General features: G+C 42.4%; 2 protein-coding genes across 4 annotated transcripts in view; both read right to left on the bottom strand.

The window, feature by feature from the left end:
• rhoab (ras homolog gene family, member Ab) overlaps positions 1 to 916 on the bottom strand; it is a 59,212-nt gene extending 58,296 nt beyond the window's left edge. The window contains exon 1 of the mRNA XM_085781395.1: positions 908 to 916. The gene's annotated coding sequence lies outside the window, so the exon portion shown is untranslated. The remainder of the gene's footprint in view (positions 1 to 907) is intronic.
• Positions 1 to 16,031, bottom strand: part of LOC146984320 (helicase ARIP4-like) — a 44,856-nt gene extending 28,825 nt beyond the window's left edge. Inside the window, exon 1 of one of the 3 annotated variants that reach the window (XM_085781390.1) lies at positions 15,779 to 16,031. In XM_085781390.1, coding sequence (XP_085637516.1) covers positions 15,779 to 15,893 — 115 coding nt within the window. In that variant the 5' untranslated portion in view covers positions 15,894 to 16,031. Of the gene's footprint in view, positions 1 to 1,030; positions 1,311 to 2,609; positions 2,986 to 15,778 lie in introns of those variants that run through there. The other 2 variants (XM_085781392.1, XM_085781391.1) reach the window with 2 other exon arrangements.
• Positions 16,032 to 16,754: the final 723 nt, after the last annotated feature.

Genomic DNA, 16,754 nt, shown 5'->3' with positions numbered 1-16,754 from the left:
ACAACAAAATCCACCTGATCATCAACATCACGTCTCTAAGTCCCATGTTTTTTTTCATTCATTGATCCTGTGTGTGTTTTTTTACTTAAAGTTTAAGGCTCAATTATATATAGTTAAATGAAATACAGAAAACAATTCAATAGATTAAAGAGACTTAGGGTAAAAAAAAAAACATACCTAGATCAGTGTGCTGAATATACACTGTACAATGACAGTGATGTAATAATATTATTATATTTACAGCTCAGCCTGTGTTGATGTAAGTGAGTCTCAGTAAACGTACTTTTCCTTGATGCAGTTTTAAAAAGCTCAGTTAACAATCAAATCACTATGAACTAAATTTTCTCGTGTCACGTCTCTTCAGATGAGCTGCAGACTCTGGCTCCGCCCACTGCCGCGTGCGCGTACCCCCCTAACCCACTGGTCTGATGAACCATATGTTTTCCTGCCTCCACATGCTCACACTTCCAGCATGGCCTAGTCCTGCCCGCGGCCACCAATCACGCGCCAGCATTGGTTTAGGTAACCGTAGAAACAACCAATGGGGGGGGAGGGACAGGACTGTGACGACAACAACGAGCGTAAGGGGAGAGATGACCAGCTCAGGGGATGGAGGGAGGATGGAGAGCTGATAAGGGAGGTGAAATTAATGGAAGAACTGGAGGAGGAGAAGAAAAGAGAGACTGAAACCTGAGGAGATACAAAGAGAGAGAGAGATACAGAGAGAGGGAGATACAGAGAGAGAGAGAGAGAGAGAGAGCCGGCAGAGGTAGGTATGGATCCCGTGTTACACAACAACGTTAAGTAACTTAACAAGCCTCAAACAAAAGCAGCCGCACACCCATTACTCAACATCTCACCTCCATCAGCTTTCTCATCCTATCCCTGAACATCTCACCACATGAACCATCTGCAGTTTCTGCCACTGTCCCTCAGAAGTATCACCCTCTGAGCCCCCTCCCCTCCCCTCCCCTCCCTCCAGGTGTGGGTCTCAGGTGGTCAGGGTGGTGGTGGTGGTGATGTCACGTACCTGCAAATGACTCTGATTCGTCCAGGAGCAACATGGCTGTGGAGCAAAGAGAAGAGCTGGTCTCCTCTGAGTCCCTTGTCCTCTTCTCTGTCCTGTCTCGGTCTCTAAACTCTCTGTCAAACTCTGCAAGCCTCCTCTGCTGGCGGGGGGGGGGCAGGCTTGGCGTGGACAGGAGGCGGACGTCTCCTCTCCTCTGCGGTTAAACTACTGCCTTAGTGACTCAGTGACTCAGATCGCAGGACGACCGGTCTCCGTGCTGCTCTCCACTCTGTAACAGTGTGAATGTGAGGCAGCAGCAGCAGCAGCAGCAGGCAGGAGGCTGCCAGCTGAAAAACTTACATAACCCTCATGCTGGAGCCGGGGCCCCGCTGAGGGGGGACTCCAACGGACAGCTCAGCTCCTCCATCGCCCTCCCCCAACCCCCGCCCAAAAAAAGGAGAAACCACTCCTCCATAACACAGTGAGGAACACGGAGCATGCACGGAAGCGGCCGCCCACTCCACCTCAAACCCTCCGTCTGTCTCTGTGTTTGGAAGAAATAAAAAGTGATAGAGAGAATCTGGAGCTAAATGAACGCAATCACCTCAACAACGCCTGTTAATCACCAGCCTCATGAAAAGAAAGGAGGAGAAGAAACACAAAAATACATGGGACTGAATGCAACCGTTACAACCTGCAGCTTCTCATCTCAGAGCATTTCAAAATAAAAGCCCTACAGCCAGAGACCCACTGACCCCGAGAGCTCGTCAACATCTGAAATACCAACAAACACCAAACATTCAAACTCACATGACGCATGATCCATCCAAAGTAAATCTTAATCCTCACACAAACACATACTAACAGACACACTCTCTCTCAGACACACACACACAAAGACACACACACTGAAGTCATTAAACAAAGGCTCAATTTAAACAGGTAATTTAAGCCAAGCTATGTCTTGGATTCAGCAGTAAATCTCTGTCTGACTCTGAAAGAAGTTTTTCACACGTCTACTTGGTCAAAGTTCTGTGTGACAAAACACACCAGTGTTGTGTTAACGGTGCAGTAGCTTAGTTAAAGTGAGAGCTGTAGAACAAGCAGAGCAGCTTTCTAAGTGAAAATCAATCCATTTACAAAGAGTCCGGAAGCACATTTGTTTAAACTTGTGTGGTTGATTCTGACAATTTGTTTCAGTGAGGAAACTCAGAGGAAGCACCTTCCCCTGGATTAAACGGCTCATTACCTCGAGACTGGGGGCAACTTTTACTCACAAAAACTAGTTATGAATGGGTTAGGTTTAGAAAAGAGATTAAACGAAATTCAGGCTCTTCTCCAAGAAAAACTAAACCAAATAACTCACACAAAAAAACCCCATGTAGATCATCATGAGAGTACGACTCCTGTATTTATTTCATAATGAGCCTTATGAAACCTCTGAGCCGCCCGGTCACAGACTTGGCACTGCAGCACATGTAGGTCAGTGTGATAGAACCGGCTACCCGCCCCCACCCAGTGGCTGCAGACACACACTGATCCACAGACAGCGGTTCAACAGACTCATTGATGAATGAGAAACAAAGACATTGAGACTCACCCATGTCATGTGCTGCAGTGTTTTACTCTGAGTCCATGCTGCTGCTGCTGCTGCTGCTCCACCACTTTCACTCTGACAAACTTCCTCCAGCTGCTGAGAGCTCGTCCTTCATCCTGCTCACACACTTCACCCTGTCCGTCTCAACTAGTCCCGTAAACCGTGTGTGTGTGTCTGTGCGTGTGTGAGGGTGTGAAGCTCTCAGCCTCGTCTCGCAGCTCTCACTGGCTCCACTGAGACAGAAGGCCATCGGGACAATTACAAAACAATGAGTCGCTGAAAGCTGCCCCGTGCTGCCGTGTGTAGGTGGCCCCCCCCCCCCAACCTTCTCAACCGCTTGTGCTGCCTTTCCTGTCTACATCCTCCTCCCCCCTCCCTCCCTCACTCTCCTTCTCCCCTCCCCCAACTCGGCCAACTGACACAGGAGTGAGTGTGATGTCAGCAGGCCCCGCCCACCCCGGAGAGGCTGCCTTAGGTAACAGGGGTAATAGGGTTCAACCAGGAAAAGACTCAACAGACAAGAAAGAAGGAGAGAAAACAAAAAAGTTTGTTGTCTGTTTGTTTCCTGCAGCTTTAACTTTGTGTATTATATGTTACAGTCAGTGTAAGGACATATATTTTCTTTTAGCTACTTTATGTATAGACCTATATTTAGAGTTATCTTTATTTACATTTGTTGTTTTATCTCGTTAATATCCCCCTGGCCACAACAAACTATGTGTTTCTGATCTGAACTACTGCAATATCATGAATGTGTACAATCCTAACTCATCAACTGATGTGCAAATATGAAATGATTGTATTGCATATGAACATTTACATGAATTTAATATGGTAGGCTAAATGTACATGTGCATTTGATCATATGCATGTGTACGTAATACGGTAATTATATATCAAAGCTATTACGAAGGAATAGTACGGATTTATAATGTGTAATGTTTTGCCCACACAAATCGTATGTTTGCTGTTTAACGTGTTATATACAAATTTATCCATTCCAAATACAGGTTATGATACAGACAATGAGTTTCATTTTGTTTTCTTTTAACTTTATCAGACTCTTTAACAAGATAATCTAGACAATTTATTTGACATGTTTTCTTCTTGTAATAATGGGGGGTAATTCATACATTACTACATTATTTTGGAACCTAATTTATACTTTGCATCTATTTTTGTTGACATTTGTGAAACTGGAAGATGACTAGCAATTAGACCTCAGTGATTGTGCACTAGGGATGAAGCCATGAGACAGAGGACGACTGCAGCTGATGAACAGACGAGGAAGAGGAGGCAGAAAGTGAACGAGAGGAGGGAAGGAGGTGACTAAAGTCGTGAGCTACGACTTTCTGGTTGAAAAAAATTCTCATTTGGCTTCACATAACGAGATCACACATCATAAAGACAGATAAACAGGCTATAAACACCCTCACCGCATCAATGGTAAATCTTAGCAACACATAAAAACACAAACCATCAGCAGAGACAACGATGAATTTGTGGAGCAATCGAGGCTGCATGATAAAATAATTTTGAGAATATACTATGTAATGTGAATTGTCGTTTTTGCTTCATTTTCTCTAAAAGAACTTTAAAATTGACAATGTGCTGTTTGTTGGGTCTTGTACCGAACAAATTTGTCCCTTTTTGTCTTAAGAAAATAATTTGTTGTCCAGGCTGTCAATGTATCAACACAACACTCGCAGTGCTGAAAATGTACATCAACGTTGTGACACATTTCACCTTTATAAAAAAAAAAACTGCAGCTCCTGGGATTTGCACGTGGCCATGGCGATGTTAATTACATTGTGATTAGCTGTGCAGCTGTAGGACGTAGTGCAAACACGCAGGAGCTGAATGAGGTGAGGAAGGGAAGGGGCTGCTCTGCCGCAAAACAACCTGTGAACCCAAAGACCCTTTAAAGCCACACACACACACACACAGAGGTGGAAGGTGAGTGCATGGTGTCACATGGCTACAAACACTAACCTACATTGATCCTGAGCCTGAGGGCCTGGGGGGAGGGGTAGAGAGAGAATAGTAAGATGGGGGAGGAGATGGCAGCAATGTGAGGTGGAGGGCTGCCTAGCAACATATAAACTTCTTACCCTCACACAAACCACACACATTCACCTTTGCCACAGTACCACAATTCTGGTATTTGGCCACGCCTCCTGTGAGGGAAACCAGCTGCATTTCACTGTTTACATAACCTAGATTGACCAATGGGGGAGATACAGAGGGCAAGAGGAGGGGCAGGGGAATATGGCAGTAGTATCTATTTTATTTTGGAGAACTATCCTGCTGAAGTCTGAAGGGAAAGTTCAGGGACCAGCTCAACAAAACATCTTTCTAAGAGTAACTGTGCAAGTCTGGTCGCTTTTCCTCTGTTTTGGTAACCCTCTGCCTGGCCATGTGCACTTGTTTTTAACGAAACTGGTGAAAAATCAATTCATGGAGCAGTGGATAACGTTAAATAACATACAATGTTATGACATTGAATGTTATGTGTAATTTTGTGTCGTCTTAACTGTCAAAAGATTGCGGGTTATGGAGCGTGTTTGTGTCGCGGTGCACAGAGACGAGAGCTGGAACACCGGGGCGGCGGCCAAGTACTACACTGATGTTGCAAGGTTGGGACAGAGCCTCCGTTCTCACTCGTAACAAGTCACGAGTCACGTAGTTAACTATCACAATTACTCCAGAGCTTTTTAATTAAGGTAAAAATGTCACATTGGCACAATGGCATAGTCACGGGAAAATCCTGCTTAGTTCCTCTTTAGGTTTGAGATTTAGGCTGTGTCACTCTTTTAAACTAGAGCAAATCCTGGTTTGAGTTGAACTTCTGTTGCACCAAACCAGTTTAAAATGAAGAAATATCTCATTTACAGTTTTTCTCATTTGCTTTGGTACATTTTTCGAATCATCCTCGACATTTGCAAAACAGTAAGTGCATTTCTCAAAACAATTCGTACAAATAGCAAAACACCATGGATTACCTGCAAAGGCCAGTCTCTTGCTCAAAATCCTTAGTTCATCTCTCAAAAGTAAATATCTGTCAATGAACACGTCAGTGCCATCAGAATGACAAGTCCTCGTGTCATTGAGGTACGGATAAGACAGTCAAATTGCTTAGTCATGTTGTCAATATATATGATGTTCTGAGGTAAACTATGGCTAAAGTTTTGATGACAATTATTGTAAATTGTAAGTTACATCTAAGTGTATGTGGGAGATTGATTGCAAGAGACTGGACAAGATTCACATTTACGCTTTTACTGTTTGTACTGTAATTTGTTGACAGACCATGTCATTGCAATATAAAAAGGAAAAGACAGCACTGCATAACAGAAATGTGAACATAGGACAATCTCCTTAGGGGAAACTGTACATGCAGTGCTGTAGGAATTACAGTGCAGTTTTCCTACACCGTCCTAATGTTCCTCAAAAAATCTCATCCACATTTGAGCTATTTCAGAAAAGTGGTTGATCATTGGTTGATCTAATGCTTCACACATTTCCCTTCATTAGAGAAAGCCAAGATTCACCTGGGAGCAATTTACCAATTCAGGACAGATTTAGAAAAAAGTCTCATGGAAATGTATAGAAATATCCTTGACATATCATGACAACTTGTTCAACCATTTTGCATGTCAAGACTTATACCATGAACTAATGCCTAAATGTTGTTGGGGATGAGACCCATGACATGTCCGAAATAAACAAATTGATTGATTGATTGATTGATTGATTATAATACATTTTGTTCAATAAACAGCAGAGAACTGTACATAATCATTTGCATGGATGTACCAAAGCATTTGCAACTTGTTCAAAGAAATGAGAAGCTGCTTTTGATGTGCACAAGTGATACAATTATGTGAAGACTGAACAAGTAGTTTTGAGAATTTCAATTCTGATCAGAGAAATGTAAGCGACTGAGAAAAACTGTAAACATCTCATACAAATAAAACGTTTTTTTTGTTTTTTTACTTTAAACCAAGATTCAATTCAAGTCCGTTGCACCTCTGATCTTAAACTTTAAACCTTCAGCTCAGGAGGTTTAACTTTACAACGGCTGTGTTCTTGAGATGTTCAACCAAAATCGTTAGTTTTTTTTTCCAACAAGATTTAAACTTCTCTTTTTTCTTTCGCACTTTGTAGTTTTCTTTGCTTTTTTATTAACTTTTTTCAAGGCAAGTTTTTCAAGGGAGGAAAATTTTGAGCTCCTCTGCCAAAACATCAGGCTGGCGAGTGTTACCTGTTATTCGCTCACACACACACCACATGCACGCTCACACGCACATGCGCACAGCAAGACCTGGCAGTTCTCTCTATCAGTATGTAGACCAGCTGGTGTTACTGTATCACCTCCTACACTTTGTGCAGCCCTGAATCAGGTCATGCACACACACACACACATAATTTCAAACATAATTTCATAACGACTCTGTTCTTCTGTTGATTCTGAGTCGTCTCCTGTCTTAGCCTCTTCTGCTAGAAATTATCTTCATATCCTACTGAACCCAAACAGCTGTAGCAGAGGTGGCAATGTTTTAATTAACTCTCTACATGCTACACTCAGACTGTTAGCTTCTTTTGCAGTGCTCTGCTTCTTCCCTGCAGCTTAGTAAACCGACAGCTGCTGTGTCCGGTTACATGCTGTCATTCCGACATCCCACCATTTAGACATCCCACCATTCCGACATGCCGCTATTCCGACATGCGAACGTCCCACCATTCCGACAAGGCTTTCAATATAAGGAAATGTGCGTTACTCAACAGGTGACTCCCTTCTTTAAGACATGCTGATAGAGGAATACCCACATGGTTGTGTGTAATGACACAGCAGAGCGCAGACAGGGGCTAGTCTGCCTGTCTAGCCTCTACCTGGTCTTTTTACTAAACTTAACCAACTCCTTTCATTGTAAGCCCAACCAGTGTGCTATTAAAGGAATTCAGTCAGAACCACTTTGTCAAAATAATCTAGATTTACTTGCACAAGTTTCATTTGGCGGTATGGTACTGTTCTGGGACCCCCTGCTCTTCCACGCGCTTGTGTGAAAGCCTGAGGCAGGAAGAGCACCTTCCTGCCCTTCATGAACCATCATGAACGGCATAAGCAGAGAGCGCAGCAGCAAAGAAAACCCAGACAGAGCAGAGCAGCCAACAAGATACAATGATAAGGTTCATAACGAATGACGGGAGGAGCTGGGGTGGAGGTGGGTTGCAATTTGCAAAGAAGCCAGCAGAGGAAGCAGCAAGGGAGGTGACGTCGGGCTAGAGCAGTTTAAATAGCGCGCTCTGAATGCTATTTCCAAATAGGAAGCGGCCACAGGGAGTCAGCTGAGCCATCAGCTGATCAGCCACGCTTTTGATGCTGATTTAGAGCTTGAACTAGGACTAACCTGCTAGACCTAACGCTATACGCTTGATTTGTCGGAAAGGCAGGATGTTTAAAAAAAGAAAAAAATACCGTCATTCCGACCATAGCGGGCAAAAATTGTCGGAATGACGGGACATATGATAGAAAATTAAGTGTTGCCATTTAGACAATTAGAGTTTGTCTCTTTTGCTGCGTTTTCTCCTCTGTCCACACACCTGCAGAGTTTTAAAGCCTGAAATCAGACTGTTGTGGAATCACGGCTGAGTCTGCTTTATTTTGGATACTCTGGTGGTGTTTTTTATTCTGGACGGAGGAAACGGAGACTTGTGTGAACGATGATGTAACGCCCACTCATAGCTCAAAGTGTCTCTGACCTTGTTGTCTCGGCTGCAGCAGCTGCTTTTAAGTTAAATTGTGTAGTTTAACTCTGAAGTTCTTTGATGTTCCTTATTCAAAGGATCTTTAGCAGCTTACCAACTGCAGAGAGACAATCTTCTACTTCCTGTTCACTTTGGCTACTTGGTCAGTGCAACTGATTGTGTATGTGTTTGAGGTGTGCAATCTGGACACAGATCGCATTGGCTTCAAAATGAAAACGTGGTGTCTAGTATGCAGCCTGGAACAGGATCAGTACAGTCAATACTTGAACTTGGTTTATACCTTGTTTATACTTAAATATCTCATAACAGAACCTGTTTGATCCAGAAACTCAAATTAAGTGATGATGAAATATGATCACTTTAAAAGCAACTGATTCATTGTGATTATAGTTTTATTTTGATCAATGTAACTCCACCTGTGTTCGGTCTCTGTCTCTTCAGTCTGTTGATCGGAGCTCGACCTCCTGAAATAACAGCTGCTGCTGGGTCGAAGCTAAAAGCTGCAGCAGGTGATAATTCTACCGCTGACCTTTTTTCACTTCACACACTCTACTCAAGGTTTTAATCAAAGCTGTCATCCTTAAATAAAACAGAACATAATCCTGCAGCTGCTGCTCATTTCTGTTTGGAAGAGAAAAACTTAACGTTAATAATCTGCAGGTGCTGCACAAGGCCGAGGCCGGACGGTTGGTGAGGACACAGCAACAACCTCACCCCACCCTGCAAAATTAAGAGATCGACTGTTTAATGGTGACAATGACCAATTAACAAATAAGAGCATCTTAAGATGTTAAGAGATGATCTTGTGTTATAATAATTATGTTATAATAAAATAATATTATAATAAAATATGAAATATTTGATGCTAGTGGTTCAAAACCATCAGTTGATATGTTTCTGGTGATGTTGGTACCTGTGCTATATTTATCTCACATGACTTGAGCATCAGATAGCTTCTGATAGGACTGTATGTATGTATATACTAAGAGTTTAACGACAACTCACATTCACCCATTCACACACTGATGATACAACAGGGTTATTTGGGATTCAGTATCTTGCCCACACACACTTTAAAGGTACATTGTGTAGGAATTACTCCCATCTAGCGTTGCGGTTATATCGCAAGCAACTCAATCGTATTTTTCATGCTGCATTCACGTGAAATTGGGCAGACGGCAGACGGACAACAGCCGCTGCACGTAGCGGCTTAAACAAGCCTCTATGTGAACAAGTGGTCCGTCAGCACGAGGCAAAACAATACACGTGACAATATGTTGTCATGGTGATGTCGTATTGTTTACCTGACCCACTTTTTACCGGCTTTCTCTGGACTTCTGTGACTAAAATGACATCTGGTTTGTTACCGACGGCTGTCTGCCCGACTGCAGGTGAATGCAGCATCAGTGTAACGCTCCATTCCTCCTCACTGCGTTACCGCGGTGACTTTTCACAGACGCCACCTCCACCTGAGTTTCCTACCGTCACGCTGCCACTGAACGTAAAAACATGGTGACACGACATGGCAGCCAGCACCGAGCTTACCCGCTCCATGTAGATATGAATGATATGAACGGCTCATTCAGAGCTGAAAGGAACACTTCAGTTTGTTGATGGGGGGATTACTGATTAATGAAAAACATATTTTTGAACGAAATAATCGACTTTTGTGAATAGATAACAGGAGAAGTTACACGATGTCCCTTTAATGTGTAGCCTAGAGGAGCCAGAGATCAAACAAAGTGAGAATGAGTTCACTTGCAGAGACCATTCCTCCCTCTGTACTGCTGGGGACACATCCCCACTGTCCTTATGTGAACATACACCTGTGCACCGGCCCGGTTCTGGTTCTGACAGGTGATGCGTGACGATGAAAGCAGCAGGTGTCTTCATGTCCGTGGGAGGAAACATGTTTACTTGTTTTTCTTCAGTGTGAGCTCTGCTTACCCAACGCCCCCACACAGGCAGGGGAGCAACAGGCTAATTAACAGACTATTACTCTGCTGCTCTCTGGAGTCGGTGTGTGTGTGTGTGTGTGTGTGTGTGTGTGTGTGTGTGTGTGTGTGTGTGTGTGTGTCTTATGAAAGATGTGACTAAACCTTCTGACTGCCTCATCTGAGCTGCAGAGGGCCAATAACATGCAGCACACTCCCCTCAATCTGTTCACACAGAGACTCACACCCACCCACGTATGCATTAAAAACCCTGAGGTACACACGCACGCACGCACGCACGCACACACACACACCTGACCCAGAACATCCCAGTACCACTGTGATACTGAAGAGGGTGGTTTTATTTTAGGAGACTGGTCCCACATCCCTACTTCATTACTCAATGTCACTGTTTGAAGAATGGCCTTGCTTTTTCTATCAGAGCGCACACACACACACACACACACACACACACACACACACACACACACACACACACACACACACACACACACACACACACACACACACACACACACACACACACACACACACACACACACACACACGCAAGCACACACTTTTCTGGGATGTGTGTATTTCCTGTATTTTTCTGGGTCAATTCCATTAAAGCTCCTCTCTAACTGGTTAAGATTCATGTTTTCTGACCCTTTTAACTGGAAAAACATCACATTGATTTAAAGTGAGCATGTAATAATAATAATTACTTGTACATTCAAACATTATAAAAGACCACAAACTCTGTGGATTACAAACGACAGAGTAAAAATTAGGTTTTGAGTGAGATAACTGAGAAAGCATGGGCTTCCCCGGCCTTTAGCCTGGTCCTAGAGATGACAAGACGTGAGTAGCATCCAGCTGCAGCCCCCTGGCATAATGGAGATGACGAGATGCGTGGCAAAATGCCAAATGCATTAAACCAGAAGAAGAAGAGGAGCCTTATGTAAACATGGACAACTACAGACTTTTTCTTGGTTTTACCTCTGTTCTAGTAAACGTGTCTAAGGTCCGACTCTGTTCAATCTGTTAATCCTACAAAAAGGGAAGGATAGAGTGATTTGACACTAGTGACGAGGAGGCGATGACATTAACATGAAAAATTAAGAGTTTCACACACGACTTTAGATTCTTATGTGACGACTTTTTCAAAACACGTTTTCTTAAAATATCTGAATGCAGCAACAGAACGTGTCATCTCCCATATGTATGTGTGTGTTTGTGGGTGTGTGTGTGTGTTATGTTGCCTATGTACAAGTGTTGAGCATGCAGCCAGTGGTCACCATGACAACTCCGAACTTCTTCAGAGTAAAAACTGTGATAATGAGAATCATACTACTGATTATCATTATTATCATCAGACTTTGTAGAAGTGAACTTACCTTCAACTGAAAAAAAATAAATATATACAGGCTATATAACAAGAAGAAGATTTTCTTAGCATCAGAAGAACGAAGCAGTGATTTGTTACTGTAACTGGTGATATTAATATCTGTTATTTTAACTAAATTTAAACTGGAATTTATATGTGGATAAACTGACTCAATGTTATTTCTGTTTGGGACAATTGTGTCACGTGAATATTAAACTTTCTTTGTTCTCGTAATGTGACAAGGTGAAGAACATGGAAGAAGTCAATTCAGGATGACTGACTGAGGTTTCAGTTGCATAAGATTTAAATAAAAATGCCAGGACAGAAAAAAAAAACATGGATGAATGTGAATCTGTGAGAAGTGGAAGAGAAAATGGAGTAAAAGGATAGAGAAAAGAGGGGTTGAGGGGGGGGGGTTAACCTGGAGGAGGAAACTGTCACAACTCTGAGGGGGCTGGCGTCCTGGTGACGGTTGTTATAGCAACAGAGGGATAGACGCATGAAACAGCAGGGGGGTGATGATGTCTCAGGGGAAAAATAGAATGACAAAGTGAGGAGGACAAACGTGGAAATGTGTTTTTTTCATGTTTCTCTTCATGTGTCTGAGTCATCCTCTGAACTGTGACTGATCAATACACAACACAAGGTTCCAATCAATCGATCAATACCTGCTACAGGGGCACAGGCTGTGAGAGTTCAAACAACCTTTTAAAAAAAGTGACAAGACGACAGAACCAATTTTAACTTCCACTGACAATGTGGGAAAATAAATAAATATTTTCAAAAGTAAAATCACCAAAAAGGAAAAAACGATAATATAATAATATAAAATATAACAATATAAGACTCCATATATTCTACTTTAATGCAAAGCTGCTAGTTACCAAAAGCTTGAGCATGAGCTATCATTTAATATGAATTAAAAATTAAATACATAAAAATAATCATCCATAGACTATACGGATATATTGAATTTGTTTGTTTTACTTCTCGGCACAATGCTTATTATACTAGTAACACTGCCCTTTTCCCTATGATTTCATTTGCACTGTGTAATTTTAACCTGATTTTTATTTTTTATTTTCATCATCATCATTTTGTTTACTCCCCATTGTTATTATTGTTTGTGTTGTGCTGTTTTTAACCAATGTCCTTGAGTGTCCAGAAAGGCGCCTATAAATAAAATGTATTATTATTTATTATTATTCAACTCTTTTCCAAACCCTGATGTTATTGAGTCTTGTGTGGATTTTTAACCAGAGGAAAAGAAGCTGAAACGAAGACTCACACATACACTTTGTCTACATCCGCACAACTATGTTTTCATTTTAAAACAAAAAACAATGTGCATCCAGACTAACATGCCTGAAAACACACAAGCTTCAAAGTTAAAGTGCTGACAGATTCAGTATGGATGACGAGGTCAGAGACACTGTGACGCCATTATTGTGTTGTTTGCTCCACTGGTATTGAAGGCCGATCAGAGCCAATCATGGGCCACTGTGTGTGACTGTGTATATGTCATTATTCTCAGAGGTCTCGTTTTTGCTGTCTCGACAATAACATACCCTTCTGAGTCTGTTTTTAAGAGATGAAACTAAAATGTAGCAATATCGACGGAGCATTTAGCTGATGCTGTTACATTATTTGCTCCATTTTATTGTACAATACATATCTATATTAACAGTTTCAGATGATATTTATTTAGCACAAGCTGCCACCAAATGTAACTTTTGTTGTGTTAATAGTAAATTACATGGTGTCATGTTTTACATCTGGTCACATGGTGTCCAGTAGGGATGGGCGATATGGACTATCTAACGATACCAACGATAAAAGTGACGATAAAAAAATACCAATTCACCTGTACTGCAAAACTGTAATAACTCAAATCAAACAGGTTTGAAATGTGAGAACAGATTCAACATTTATTCAAATGCTGGAGCCTCGTTTAGCAACGAGCTCCTCGCTCTCAGCTTCGCCTTCCGTCATGTTTGTTATTGTTCTTCACGTGAGCCAAGAGGTCAGGTCTGCACGCAGGTGCCTGTCACGTGAGCTGGGCTGCGAGTGCGTGGTTGCACACAACATCATCAAACAGGAGTAAATCTGAATACAATAAAGTAAAAAAAAAAAAAAACCCAAAAACGTCACCAACGGGAATTTATCGTTATTACGCGATATGACAAATTCTTACCGTGGGGAAATTTTTTGACGGTATATCGCAAACGGTAAAATATCGCCCATTCCTAGTGTCCAGTCACTGCTGCAGGTCAGACGATCTCTGACCTGACGAAGTCTCACAACATGGTTTTTATGCTCAGGCTTTTTCATTGGCTGCATTCAACACCTCACACTCTGAGCCTCAACAGGCAGACACAGGTCAACACCTCAGTGAGGTCGCTCTCACCTGTTTGAGATTAAACACCAAGATGGCGCATTAAAAACATGCTCTGGTTCTGAGATGAGAGGTTTCTAAAGTTCTGTGACCCAACACTGCTGCTGCTGCACTGGGTCAGTTACACAAAGTGTTGCACAACAACAACAACACCACAACATGTTTTATAAGCCTGAGGAGAGAGAGAGAGATGAACGATGAGCTGAGGCTGTTTGATGAATGATTAATGACTCATCATCATCATCATCATCACCATCACCATCACCAGCTTTCCTCAGGTTTGTGTGTATACAGATGTAATGTGTCTCAAAGTGTGTGTGCGTGAAAGTAGGGTAAGCGGGAGGAGGTAAGCTTGGCCCCTCCCCTACCTGTGATGTCACAGGAAGCCCTGGCTCATATAGATTTATTGCGAGTTAAACAAATGCAGTTTTTGTAAGTGGAAGCTGAAACTCAGACATCAGTTGGATCCATTGATTCCACAGCGTCATATCAGTCTGTGGCACATATTTAATAATGATTGTATCCTACAGTATGTATGAACCCAAAATCATTTTCTGTCTTTTAACCTATGTAGGCCTACCTTGTCAAAATCTTATAAAATTGTAAATCTGTAGTAATCCTAATTAATTAATCAATATTTCTATTTTCTATTTCTGCTATTCCTGTGGGTAAATCTCTCATTTGTGTTGACACTTGAGTAAAATGTCACTGGCTCATGAGCAAAATGTCACTACAATATATATAGTTGTTGATTTGTGTTGCTCCGCCCACCCCCACCTCTCACTTCACATCCTACAGTGACAACTACCGTACAAACCACAGAGATCAAACAACTGATGCCAGTTTACTTCTCTAACTCAAATTTACATCTTAACTCCTACCCACACACACACACAAACACATGCACACACACAAACTCAGCATCTAATAGAACTAATGGATGATTCATTGGGTTATGTAACACACACTGGCAACAGAAGAAATGAGGAGTGGGTTTAGAGGAGTTTGTTTTCCTGGGGGAGGACACAAGGACACGAGGACACAGGAGGGGAGAGAGGAGAGTCACTATAGAGCTGCTGCTTCAGTTCGCTCTAAAAGAAAACATCTTTAAACCCTCTACAAACACAATTTTATACACTGACTTGAATAAATGTTTATCTGTGCAGCACCTTTCAAGCAGAGGTCACAGAAGAATAAAAGCAACATGAGATGGAGACCAGAAAACACCAAGTCTGCATCACAGCTGCATCACAGCTGCATCACAACAACAGCAGGAGAAGTTTGGAGAGGACGCTTCAGTTTAACAGCGTGTGTGCGTGCGTCACAGGTGCAGAACAGCCTGGTTTTTTACTTTTGTGTCCATGTTCTCAGCTTAGAGAGCTGCCCTGCCTGCATGAGACACACGTCACACATGTCTCATATGGCGTGGTTTGGGGTCTCATCTATTTTTCAAGTGTGACATGTCTCCTTGACCTGCTGATGTCATAGTGACACATTAGCAAACTGATTTAAAATGAAGAAAAAGTAACTCTCCCTCAAAAGAGATGCTGTTGAGACACAATCAAGGTACAGTAGAGTCACAGCAGAGATGCAATTGAGTAAACTGGTCTGTGTCCGGTTCGCTGTGGTGACAGTGAACATTGAAATCAGAGTGAGACAGTTTTTATCCACCATATTGACTCACTGGGCAGCCCCTCGGCTTCATCTCCTCCATCGTTGTCTTCATCTTCATCGCCGATGTAACATATGGTCGTGTCCCTCTTCCTCCTGCTCAGCTGCTCCTCCTCTTCATCAGACATCCTGACCCGCTGCTGCTGCTGCTACCTCAGCATATTCACACCTGAGACCTGAGGACAGTTGAGGACCAGTCAGAGAGGTATGTGACAATAAAAAAATCTATTTTTTGTGAAATAACCCATTATATTAAATCATCACTGCTAAGATGCTTTATAAATGAAATGTAAGACTCTGCAGGACGACTAATGATGGAAGAGGAATTCTTTCTACTCTTCACTCAGGTGAAATCAAGAAGAAAGGCCTAAAACAATGAGACACTGAGCAATAAATATTAGCCATGAAGTGAAGTGTAGTTGAAGGTGAAGCCTGATCCACTGTGTCCTCTGGTATTTAGTGATATAAACAAGTAGTTTGTGTTTTCTCTCCCTGAGGGAAGGAAGTACATCCGATTCTTTTCTCCCTGCTGCTCTGTAGGAAAAATTCAGCTCTGGGGTTTTGAATAGACTTTATTTTAAAAGCGAGAGGAGAGAGAGAGAGAGGCTGAGCTGCAGACGGGATGGATGGAGGGATATGTACCAGGGAGACACGGTGAGGGAGGTGAAGAGCTCTCAGCCGTCTCTAAGATGCTTTTAAAGCCCCATCTCTTAGCAGCAGCAAAATTACACTCGCATCACTCAAAGACGTTTCTCTGTGAAACACTCATATACTCAAACCACAGTGTCCGGGGACGTCAGCCATGGTCTGGTAAAAGCAAAGTTTGGCTCCTTTGTTTTTAAAGCGACGTAATGCTGTGATGGGCGTGTGTGGCTTAGGAGGTAGTGCGGGTTTTCCACTAATCAGAAGCTCGGTGGTTCAATCCCTGGATTCTACCGTCCAAATGTCGAATGTGCAAGAAGAAATAAAAAGCTCTGTGTGAAGGGGTG

Source organism: Trachurus japonicus, chromosome 7 (genome assembly GCF_045865225.1).
Source record: "Trachurus japonicus isolate A0001 chromosome 7, Traja_1.0".
Taxonomy (NCBI): Eukaryota; Metazoa; Chordata; class Actinopteri; order Carangiformes; family Carangidae; genus Trachurus; species Trachurus japonicus.
The sequence above is the reverse complement of the archived record's forward strand: the minus strand, read 5'-3'. Positions and strand labels throughout refer to the sequence as shown.